General features: G+C 32.7%; 1 protein-coding gene and 1 long non-coding RNA gene across 3 annotated transcripts; both read right to left on the reverse strand.

Moving 5' to 3' along the window:
* Positions 1–318: 318 nt before the first annotated feature.
* LOC102668581 (uncharacterized) lies at positions 319–2,582 on the reverse strand. Of its 2 annotated transcripts, XR_005890348.1 has the most exons (4): positions 2,327–2,582; positions 1,771–2,249; positions 1,139–1,196; positions 319–995 (listed from the first exon to the last, which is right to left on the reverse strand). It is a non-coding gene; the product is annotated as an uncharacterized lncRNA (long non-coding RNA). The 2 variants fall into 2 exon arrangements; XR_420412.4 differs by lacking the exon at positions 319–995 and having other exon boundaries at positions 1,002–1,196; positions 2,327–2,578.
* A 4,392-nt stretch (positions 2,583–6,974) lies between these two features.
* LOC100787590 (granule-bound starch synthase 1, chloroplastic/amyloplastic) lies at positions 6,975–11,616 on the reverse strand. The gene is made up of 13 exons (XM_003556383.5): positions 11,056–11,616; positions 10,318–10,398; positions 10,116–10,214; positions 9,907–9,996; positions 9,485–9,548; positions 9,294–9,394; positions 9,097–9,206; positions 8,738–8,981; positions 8,461–8,637; positions 8,168–8,359; positions 7,978–8,064; positions 7,768–7,896; positions 6,975–7,485 (listed from the first exon to the last, which is right to left on the reverse strand). Exons 1-13 carry the CDS (start codon positions 11,380–11,382, stop codon positions 7,369–7,371), a joined length of 1,818 nt encoding a protein of 605 aa, XP_003556431.1. The 5' UTR covers positions 11,383–11,616; the 3' UTR covers positions 6,975–7,368.
* Between the last annotated feature and the right edge of the window lie 928 nt (positions 11,617–12,544).

The following is a 12,544-nucleotide window of genomic DNA, read 5'->3' on the forward strand; positions in this document are numbered from 1 at the left end:
ATGCCGTCTTCTGCTGTAGGCAAAATGAAGTCCCTGCAAGGCTGCAACCATGTTGCCTTTTTTGGGTATGTTTGGGAATTTGATTTTAGAGCTTAAAAAGGAGGTTGAGAACAAAATTTTCATCTCTAATATTTTTATACTTTGACAATTTTTAGTGGGAAATAAATGAAATGATAAATTAAGATTATTATCAAATTACACATAGCTTTATTCTTTTTGATTTTTTATACTAACTCTTAAGTTTGAAAATATTATACTAAACATTTCTTTATATGTTTAAAAATATTTACATTGATATTTTTTCATGTCTTTAAATTTTACACTAACACTCCTTACAAAGTAGATGAATATAATGACTTAAAAAAAATGATGAGTAAAATTATACGAAATCTCGAGGTATCATTGTAATTTACTTGTATAAGAATGATATGATTATCTTACCTTAAAACTTAAAAATGATCTTTTCTTTAGTATCTCTTATTTCCAGTGCATCTGGGGCTCATGCAGTTGAAGTTCATCTGTAAACTTAGAGGAGAAGTGGAGAAATTGTTATTTTGTAAAAGTTTGCCAGACTTACCCTCACGAATCATTAAACCTTAGAAAAAACCAAATGTAGTAAAGTAGTAAGGGTAAAATGGCATTTTTACTAAAAATAAACTTTTATAATTTTATTTTCACACTTTTTATTTTTCTTAAATCAAACAACCCGTACTTTCATCTTATTTCTCACATTTTTTCTTTTCTTTTTCTCACGTACTTATTTTCACTCCCATTATTTCTTATCTATAGCATACGAAGTTCATCTTGTATAGAGAAACTTCCGTGGTCCAGAATTTCGACAATAATTTCAATTTCCCAATCTAGTGTCAGGCTGGCAGCCCACTACGTGTTTTGTAACTCCTATGAACGTTAGGCGTTTACCTTCTATTTCCCTCAATAGCTGTTAAAAGATTACGTTCAGAAGATGCAGGAGCCTTGCGTATGAGAAATGAATACTGCAAAAGCAAAATGTGACCGTATCACATTATTATGAAATAATGTCTGATAAAAATACCAATCAATGTATCTATTCCTGTAATACATAGATAGTCCCGGGGGTGGGGAGTGACAAAAGCTCCTCAAGTCCACAAACAACTACCTTTACTTCCTAGACCAGCAAGTAAGCGACATCGCACTGCAAAGACGACGTGTACTGCCTTCAAGATTAAAAGAATCAGAGCAAAAGGGTTAACATTCTTTATGCTGCCAACAAAAAAAGTGCGTGATGCTGTCTGTTTGCTAATGGCTACCTTTTTCAGACGTGTCGTTTTGTCCCCACAACGGTGCTAATAAATAATGATACTACTTGTGACAAACCATGCAACAAATTACTTAAGATGGTCGTTCGTCAATGCTAACCTAACCCAATCTTGATGATTATTAGGGTTAGGGGTACCCAATTATTGCTACGTACCAGCTACTTTATGGAGTATAAATTGCCAATTTTTTCACAAATTCAATTTTACTCTCACTCAAACAGACACTTATTAGACAAATCGAGTTGGCCAATCACAGGGATTAAACGATCAAAAGCTGCAAATTTGTTGCTTGCATCCAAATGTAACTATCCCTTAACAGGCAAATTTCAAAATTTGAATGGATACGAACGATGGTGACGTTTGATATATGGCACTTTATGACAAAGGTCACAATAATTCCAATAGTAAAGAACAATCAAAGTGAAAAATAAATAATTAGTATTAATAATGTAGCTTGTGTTGTGGGGTTTACCTTTACTCCGTTCTAATTCTGCCTTTGCTCTTCTCCCCATTGCCATGCCCCGGTGTCTTCCTTTGGATTCTGCTTCGTGCTGTTCATAACCATCTTAATAAGATTCCCGTTATAGCTCTTGGCGTTCTCGAGTTTCGCACCGGCTTCGTCCAGATGCCCCTTGGAAAGCCAACGAGTCCAACGCGGAATACACAGCATCGATCTGCGCAAAAAGCATGTTATCGTAGTGGAGGTTACTGGAGGGGTAGGCTTGGAGGTTGGATTTGATCCATGCCTGGGCTTGCTTTGGATCTTTCATTCTAGAAAAGTACTCGTTTCCCAGGCCTACCATTAATTTCACATCTGCGTCGTAGAGCTTCACCTTCGTTGCTCCCATGGATTTCACCAACGCAACGCGTCGTCTTGCGAGGGGAGATTGTTCGCTATTTGACCCTAGTTTCTTCCGAAAGACGCAACGCTCCTTGCGACAACAGCTACAACTGCATTACAATTTACGACATTGCCAATTTCAATTCCGCAAGAGCGAGTAAAATTAAAATAAAATTGGCTTAATTACCGCTAATGAAGAGCATTATGAAGAAGCGCCAATGGTGCTCCATGGATCTTTGGATGCAGACATGGGAGATAATAGATATTTTTATTTTAGATAGGAAATAATATATAGAAGAAAATATTCGCTCGAAAAGAATGGGAAAGATGCCGCAATAAAATTCCATAATTTACAAACAAGACGAATGAGATGCTTCTTCATGGTTTGCTTACTTTTATCATAGTGAAGAAAATTGTCATAAAAAAAAAGAGAGGAAAGAAACGAATTCAATCCCTTTATTTATTGCCCATTTAATCTATGCATAATTAAACTCAACAAATTCATTTAATGATGAAAATAAAATTCAATGGATTAAATTTCATAAAAAAATACTAGTAAATTGATTTGTGATTCAATTCAAAATTTATCGGGTCCATTCCATTCACGCCCTTAATTCAGTCTGCATTCGTGCGTGATGATATGTATAAACCCGTGCCGTGACTCTTTAAAGTATCAGGTCTGTTCTCATTCTTACACTTTAATATTTTTATACGTTTTTTTTTTGTTTATGAGAAAAAATATTATAAATTTAATTTAAATATTGAGTTTTTTTTTACTATGACTCAATCAAATATTAACATATATAATGAATTATTCACTTTTATAAAAAAAAATATTTTATAAATAATTTTTAATTAGTTGATAATTTTTAGGTAAAATTGTATTTTTGGTTCTCCAATTTATCTCCAATTTTGGATTTGGTCTCCCTATAATTTAATTCACAAATTTGGTCTCCCACTTTTATCAATCCATGCATAATTAGTCACTGAAAATCCGATTTGGACGTTGACTGCCACATGTCAACGTCTGAGTGGTCCACAGTTTAATTCGCACATTTGGTCCCCAGTTTTATAAATCCCTTTATAAAATCAACCAAATTTTATTACTGGAGAAGTTGTATTTCAAATTTCAAACAAAAATACAATTGTCATACATAGGTCACTTAACCAGTCGTATACACATAATACCACATGGGGGAGCAAAAAAAAATAAAAAATAGGGGGTTATTACAAAACCTGTTAAAGTAAGAGATCTGAAAATTTATGCGTCACTTTTCCAAGTTGAACACAACCCGAAAGTGGAAGAGAGACAAAAAGTTATTTTTCTCTGAATTTCAAGTGAGTAAAAAACTTACGATGAAAAATAAGTACGAGATTTATCAAGACCTACCATGTCTCTAACACCATTGGCTAAACCATTCAAAACACCAATTTTGTAGGAACAATTTATAAAGGGATTTATAAAATTGGGGAACTAAATGTGTGAATTAAACTATAGGGGGATCAAAATCGAAATGGGAGTAAAATTGGGGGACCAAAAGTACAATTTTACCTAAAAAAATGAAGCATTTACAGGGAACCACTCAGACGTTGACACGTGACAGTCACACGTGACATTGACACGTGACCGTCAATGTCTAAGGTTAACGGTCAACGTCCAAATCGGGCATCCAGGATCAATTTTATAAGGATTTATAAATGTGGGGACCAAATTTGTGAATTAAATTATAGGAGGACCAAATCTGTAATTCGAGATAAAGTGGGAACCAATTTTACAATTTTGCCTAATTTTTAAACTGATAATGCAAGATAATTAAGATCAAATATCATTCTTTTCCTTTTTTAAAAAATAAAGCGTAAAAGTATCATTATTTTACAATTATTCAGTCTGTGCAGGATGTTTTATTGGCGGCCATACCATACGCCAATGGGTTGGAATAGTATTTGCTGCCCATCTTATTTTTTGGGTTAAAAAGGATATACACATGATCAGTTATCAATTATTAATTATATTATTAAAACATTATAGAATTTTTTTTATTTTTTATTCACAAAATACAAAATTAAAATTATTAAAAGGATTATAATGAATATAGTGTTTGATTAAATCAATCAATTAACTTGATTGAATCTTATATAAATTTTGATTTAATATATTATGACAATTAATTTATTTGATTTTCTATAATTCTTTTTTTTTTATAATTACGGAAATCAATTAACAAGTGATCAAAATAATAAATAAAATAACTTATTTAATCATGATATATTTAATTACGTAATCAAACAAAATTTGAATATTCTAGTGGATAATAATACAATATTATTTATATTCAGATTAATTGATTACTCTAGTATATATTTATATTCAAATTTATACTATATTTAAATTAAGAGATCTTATAAGTTTTATTTTGATTTAATAATACAAATATATACGTATTATAAATTTATATAAGATTTTGTTGCATAAATAAATTTAACTATTTTTTTATCCATAAAAATTTAAAATAATACCACTAAATTTTATAATAACTCATACATCATACTCTATTATTTTCTCTCTTGATAGATGTCAAATAATATCTCATTCATTATTCTCTCTACAGTTAAAATTTTCTATTGTTACTTTAATCCTTTTAATTCAGAAAATATATAATTAGATTTAGTTAATCTAATTATGATTGGTATATATTGATTCAAATAAATTAATAACATTATTACATATTACGATTCAAAGTTAAAATTAATAGACAATATTTTTAATTTGAATATTTAATATTTTTTAAATATTTAATTTAAAGTTTTTTTTAGAAGCCAATTGAATTTCATCAAAAAGGAATATTTAATCCATATATATTTTGATTCAAATGAAATTGTAACATTAACGATTTCCCTAAACTTCAATTTCAAGCACAAACCTTTCGTCAAGCAAGCTGTTATAAAAAAACAGGATAGTAAAAATGTTATGTGACTTGTAAGTTAGGTCTTAACTTTTTAATTGTTTGACATACACGAGTATACTAAAATCATATAAATGAATAGTAAATTCAGGATAAGCTCACACTGATTTGATTTGTGAGAACGGTGGATAATGTAGACGGAACCAAGCAATTGTTCCCTGATTAGTTTACTTTCACATTCACATGATCAACATTTCATTTTGGATGCATGCCTTTACAACTACGAAGCTTGATTAACACTCCTTTTTATTATTAGAAAACAAAAAAAAAACCTTCGCTTATTTGTCTGCTATTGCACAAAAGAAATCAACGAATCAAAATATTTTACAATATAGAAAAGTGATAAAGAAAGAAAAATCAGCGTATGATAAAAAAAAATATAAAGGGAGAATAAATTAGATAAAGTACATAGGAAATATCATATCTTTTATAATGGTTCATTATTTTCCCATTATTACTCTAGTCTTACTAGTATTATATAATGATCAAATCTGGCAATCGGAACTACACAGGCAGGGACGAACCAGGAAAAAATGGGTAGGGGGCCAAATTTTAACGCATAATTATTTTAGGAAGAAATTTAACACGTTGTCAGATTTAAAGTTATTAGGCCACTTCATCAAAGATTCTACGTTGTTATTTGATTGAAATTTTAGTCCAAAGATAGTAGAAATAAATAGTTCAGTGCAACAGTGTATTATCAAAGATTCTATCTGCCATTTTTAATGGCTCTGCATCTAGTCAATCTGACTCTAATTTTTTTTTTATTAATAGATAAATATAAAGCAACAAAACCCATTCAATTTATGAGTGGACAATATCCCACATGCTATAGGAATATGGACTTAAGAAAAAAAAAAAAGCAGAGGGAGGAGGAGAATTCCTTTAATTGATATGCTTTTATAATTTATTTTGCCTTGTTTGCCCAGATTAATGTTGAAAATTAGGAAAACTGTAGTTCATTTTGTTGGACTCACATCACATGCTTTGTAGCTGTCAAACATTAAAAGTTTATAAACTGATTTCGGAATTTTCAGAAGGATGCATTGTGAACTTTCTTTCCGTTTGACTGCCGCTCATTAATCTAACGGAAGAGACACCTTTCATGTCCTTTCTGATTCATCCGAAAACCAAGACCCTTGCTCCAACCATAAGTATATATTAACCGAGAGGATCTTCATCCTTCCAATTTCTATTTTGTATTTTTGTAATAAAACATTTAACTTTAACGTGTCAATTTTTTATTTTTCTTTTTGCAGGCACCACTATGAGTTTACACTTTACACTTTACAATGTTTCATATAATATCCCCCCTTCATTATATAGATGATAACTACTGCACTTTGTAATATGCTTGTTTAATTAAATCAACAATATTGATAAAGTCTTATCCTTCTGGCTAAGATGGTTTGGTTATATAAATCACACAACATTGTTAACTCAGATGTTTTATTAAATTTGAAAAATAGTTATTTTTTGTTCTGTAAATTAAAAAAAAAAGATTTTTTTAAATTAATAAACTTACCACATATTTAAAATTTGTTTCTCAAAGCGTATACCATTTTTTGGGGATAATTTTATTTTTAGTCTTTCAAAATATATAAAGGACATTACTTTCTGGTTCCTGAATTATAAAAGAGATATCAAAATTAAATCATCCTTTGGTGTATTTTTTGGGTACATTTCTTTGTTGTATAAAATGATAAAATTAAAGGCTTAAAATAAAATTTGTTTATTCATAAAAATATTTTTACACTACTTGACTTCCAAAGTATATTACCGGTTAAAATTTATGGTCAAATTCTTTAGGGGGCATCCTAAAATAAACTGCAAGGAAATCAGCATCCATATAAATATGTTAAATCTCGATGCTTGCATACAACTTATTTGATTTGCACTAGGCTGAACTCACGAAATGGTGTACATCTTTAAAACTTTTTCCAGAGTACATAAAGAGCGAGCCTAATGCCAATAACATAAGAAAATAAAAAATATGCCATGCCCCTTATGATTTGGAAGCATACATTTAGATTGACATTTATTCATTTATGATGTATTTTGCAACTAAGATGCTTCAAATTTCACTGATTGCAAGACCTTGCTTATGAAAATTAGCTTTATACTTTGCTTGAAATTGAAGTTCCATTCCCTCGTTAGAACTTATTAATCCAATTATGCGTAGGTGTCTACAATCAGATGCTGGCAAGTGTTCTTGACCACGATGACCAATTGACCATATTCAAAACCAGGTTATCAATGATGATGCTCAAGGAGTGGCAACGTTTTCCTTTGCAAGAGGAGCAATCTCATCACCATCAATTCCAGGTTCACTGCCAGCAACCTCTAGGCTCAACAGCACCTTTTCCCAATGTTTGGCTGGTCCCTGCATCAGAATCACCCCAATGATGAGATAAACTGCATTTCCCTCCATGGCTCATGCCTTAGAGGTATAAAGTATAACATTTTCTGTTGCAGTGAGTTATAAGCAAAATCAGCACCGACCCAACAGAAAGTGAGGCCTAAAGAAAAATCCTTTTTTACTCTAAAAAACTGAAGGCAAAATAGCTTTTTGTTGGTAGCCTAAAGCTCAAACTTTAGTTGTTTTACTCATGGGTCAGTCGTGAGCAAAACAAACGTTTCACACAGCAGCAAATTGCATGCTTACCTTCCATGAAAAGTCTTGGGACATGCAGTTCTGGATCATCTGTGTCATGGCTGGGGTACCATAGGTTCCAAGGGCTCTCTTTACAGTAGTTGCTAACTTTTCCACATCAACTGGATCAACAGCTTCACACTACAGAAAAACACTACTTATAATCTTTCCGATTCACTCCTCTATCAAAATTATGCAAGGCTATGTTTCTACTCTACTTACTTCAACGTTGAATGCTCCCATGTGGAATCCAGTATACCCTTCTTGAACGGTGTCAACAAGTCCACCAGTGGAGGAAACAATGGGCACCTTTCACAGACATTTAATGTTTAAAGAGTAAAAATAATGTTGTAAGGGAACACCAAGGTGTAGATGAGAAGGAAATAGAGAAAAAGAAGGGCATAGTCTATACCGTTCCATATGGCATGGCATGCAACTGAACAAGACCACAGGGTTCAAATCTACTTGGGATCACTATAAAGTCAGCTCCAGCAATAATCTTGTGAGCCAAGGGACCGTTAAATTTTGCTACTCCTCTGGCCTTGTCAGGATAGATTTTCTCTAGTTGCTCAATTTGCTTCTCCATTATCTTTTTACCTGTTCCCTGAAGAAAAAAGGATATGAACCATCAGCATAACTTTGATCTGGTAGCAGAATCAGTAATATGGATTAACAAGATACCAACAATAGAATCAAGACACTTACAAGAATCATAATCTGAACATTCTGGTCAATGAACTTTGGAATAGCTTCCACAAGAATATCTGAACCTTTCTGCTCTTCAAGCCTACCAATGAAACCTATCAGAGGGATATTCCTGTCAACAGGCAAGCCAACCTCTGCTTGAAGTGCCTCTTTCAGCAGTGATTTTGCTTCGGTGACCTAATAATGACAGTTTTGATGAGCATGCGCTAATTTCTATGGTCCATAACTCAATATCAATGAGTAAACCATATTTAATAACAGGAAAGATACTACTTACAGTTGTTGCATCATAGTGTAGATCAATGAACTTATCAGTTTTTGGACTCCACTCCCTATTATCCATGCCATTCACGATACCAGTGATGCCACGTGAACGAATTACGTTGTCCAGTTCTACACCTCTTTCCTCTCCGGTAACAAGTTCCTGGGCATAGTATGGACTTACAGTGAGTACTCGGTCTGATTCTAATATTGCAGCCTTCATCCAGTTAAGTTTCCTTCCCTTGACAGGCTTAACATGCCTGAAAACGAAACATGAGAAATATTTACATGGTTGAATATATAAAAGTCAAGTGTATAAACTAATAAACCACAAACATGTTATAAGTTATTTTTGAACAGATAATGGTGTCATACCCATCAGTAAAGTCAAAAGAGCTCTTGAATTTGTTAGGTAAATTGAGAAGAGAGAAGTCTGCAAAGGAATGCCTACCCTGGTAGGCTATGTTATGAATACAATATGCAACCTGCCATGATGGGTCAAAAGGAAAGTCAGTTTCCCTAGAATGAATGACTGATGAAGACAAACATGCATAAAGTAAATAAATCCTCACCTTTGCGTTTTTGTAAATCCCCTTGGTCTGGTACATTGATTTCAAGTAGCATGGAAGAAGGGCAGTGTGCCAATCATTGGCAATAAAAATTACATCTTCGCCTGCGGGAAGACAGAAAAAGCTTGTAAACTAAATTTAAAGTTTTTTCTAAACCGAAATTAAAGATCAAGGAATAAACCAGAGAGCCATACCATATGGTCCTGAGAAATATTTGCTGCTGTTTAAGTTCAAAACCCTTGGTGCCTCAAGTGCTGCCTGAAAGTTGCTCAACATATTGATAATGTCATTTCCAGAGTCAATCAATATAAATGTGTTGTAATTTTCAGTTATCAAATACTAGTACCAAATGAGTACTCTCAACAAACATTAAAGTCATTCAAATCCCAGCTAACATAAATGTAGTCAGCAATGTCCTGAAATACATGTCTTAAGAACCGTGGCCATATCTTTGAGAAAGTTTTTTGGTTACAATTTGGTTGAGAAATTAAATCAATTAAACAAACAGGGTATGGATAGTTATGATTCAGAGGACATGGAAATTTGAGCAATTATCGAGACAATTGCTTATGATTAGCAGTTAGGGAGGGAAAAAAAATTTAAGACAATAAGCTACCTGGCATAACAAGCTGAATCTAAGTTGGTTGTCTTCATAATCTACTCCAGCACTAGGGCCATAGAGTTTTGACCCAGTCTTGCCCCATACCTTTTAAATCAAAATGCAAGAAAAATGTCAATTTATTAACTTCAAGGTGTCACAGTCAGTCTTCTGTCCTATAAATATTCCATTGTGTGAAATGGTTGATGCCAACAAAAGTATATAACCTTCTCAAGGAAACATGGGTGGTCCACAAAAACACGATCCACTCCTCGCTTATAGCAGTGAAAGAAACGGACAGTTTCTATTCTATCTCCAATTTTGACCTACCAACACAAAAAAGAAAAGAATAAAAAAACGAAACAGTTAAATCATTTACTAAGAATTACCTAGATTTATACCGATACATGATGAGAACCAAACAGTTACCTCCACCGTCACACTAGTGTCCCATGCATCCTTGTATTGGTCGTAACGCGGTGACACTGTCATGACACGGTGTCCATTTCCCTATATTAATTAGCACAAAACAGGGGTCAGATAAGAAGAAGAAGAAAACATCTATTTTATATTTATAATAATAACAATAAAAATAAATCGCACTTTTTTACTTTAAAAAATAAATAAATCAAACTTTATGTGATTCGTTCCTCTGTATGACAGTGATACACCAAACTTTCTTGTATTTTTTTTAAGAAAAATGTTTGGTCAACACAAAAATGTAATGCAATCGAAAGAGAGTAAAAATGACAAAAATATTTATTATAAAATTTATGATGCGGAATTCATATATTAGTATTTTTTATATTTTTATCATCAGATCCTGTATGTTATTTGGACTTATTTTAGTGATGATTTTAATTGTGATAGGTGGATATATATTTTTGTGCACTTTTTTACAATAAAAATTTAGGTAAATTGAGTTAAACTCATAAAATATTCACATTAGGAGTGAAAATCGAATTCAACTGATGCTCTTGTGGGATATAAATTTATTTCTTAGCAATTTGATGAATATTGGTTGGTATTATTTTGCAATTTAACCGAAGCTGTAATGGGTTTAATGATAGTTGAAGAATAATCGGAGAAAACGTGAAAAGAAAAGGGGATAAATGGTAACATGAGGATGAAAGTAATAACAGGTAAGAGAATATTGAATCCACTTACAGCCAAAGCTGGTGGAAGTCCTCCAAGAACATCACCAAGCCCCCCAGTTTTGCTCCAAGGTGCCACCTCAGTCCCCACAAAGATCAAGTTCATCCCACACTCAATCCTCCCCAAAACTCCCTCACGCCCACTCTTGTTACTTTTCGCAGACAGCAAGGTTTTGGTTTTGGCCGCACGGGTGGTTCGCACGTGCAGCTTGTTCAAGGATCTCAATCCCTGGCAGTTGAGACTTACCTGAGCCGAATAATTCACTTTGGCCTCTGTTCTCGACGCGCCACGGTGGCTCTGGCACGCGCTTCCTGACACCGCATAAGACACTGTTGCCATGCTTTAATTACTTCTTCTCCTAGAAGCAGCTTAAGATGATGTAAACAAGTGAAGGGAAGGTGAATACTATATATACTGCAGTAGTAGTGTGCGTGTGAGGGGGCTAGTCTTGAGCGTAAACGAGAAATCAGGATCCGATGGTGACGTGGGTTTGAACAACTGAGAGAGAAAGATACAGTGACTCACCGGTGAGATAGATAGGAGTTGTAGTGGTAAGTAACAACAAACTAGTTGTACAGAGCCTCGCGACGCGTGGCATTCAGTGAGGGATTTCATGCATACACACACCTCGAAATCGTGGCTTGTGGGCCATACCAGATTCTGATGAATCCCATGTGAGTAATTGTTTTTTATGGTCAAAAACTTGTTATTAATTGCCAAGATCTTTTGTTGAACCCCACCTTATGTTTCTTTCATGCGGATTTTGATTTTTCTTTTCTTTTCAAAAATACATAAATTGAAAAACAAATACTACTACTATGATTTCGAGAAAAATAATCAAGTGGCAGGCAGAAAGGACCAACAAAAGTCCCACCAAGAGATACAGATTCATTAATTGTCTATCAGCAGGACCACATCTCCTAGGAAACTGGAAAACACAGAATGAATTAATTGAAGACTTCAAGGCGTATCCCATTGTTTATAAACCATATAAATGAAGTTTCTTTTTATTGAAGAAATACTATAAATATACACTCACGTTATATAATTTCTTTTGTTTTATACCCTGTAGTTCATGCTTAAAACATTTATTTAAGTTATTGTCATTTCAATTTAATTTTTTTTTCAGTTTTCAATTTAAACGTATTTTTAATAATACAAGAAAATAATTTATTGGCTCGGTGGTTGGTATTTTGTTGGTGTATAGGGTGGGGTTTCAAACTTACCTTCAACGCTTTTACTTTAATTTGATCTATTCTAAATTATCTAGTTATTAATATTAAAATTGTTCATATTGATATATGTAATATTCATAAATTTGAATTTTGATACATCATACCAATTTAGTTCGTGTATTTTTTTTTTTTGCTGTTTACTCAAAATTTTAAGAATATACCTTTTAAATTATTTTTATATAATAAAATAAAACACTTTAAAAATGAATATATTTTCTATTATAGTTTATTTTGTGTTGATTATTAGACAATGTGACATATATATG

The sequence above is a fragment of the Glycine max genome, chromosome 20 (genome assembly GCF_000004515.6).
Source record: "Glycine max cultivar Williams 82 chromosome 20, Glycine_max_v4.0, whole genome shotgun sequence".
Taxonomy (NCBI): Eukaryota; Viridiplantae; Streptophyta; class Magnoliopsida; order Fabales; family Fabaceae; genus Glycine; species Glycine max.

What these genes read in the sequence shown, in the direction of transcription:
- LOC100787590 (XM_003556383.5), bottom strand. Translation starts at nt 11,382, where the DNA reads ATGGCAACAGTGTCTTATGCGGTGTCAGGAAGCGCGTGCCAGAGCCAC. An exon ending in GACTTCCACCAGCTTTGGCT is followed by an intron (nt 10,399 to 11,055) that starts GTAAGTGGATTC and finishes TAATTAATATAG; the next exon opens with GGAAATGGACACCGTGTCAT. An exon ending in ACACTAGTGTGACGGTGGAG is followed by an intron (nt 10,215 to 10,317) that starts GTAACTGTTTGG and finishes TTGTGTTGGTAG; the next exon opens with GTCAAAATTGGAGATAGAAT.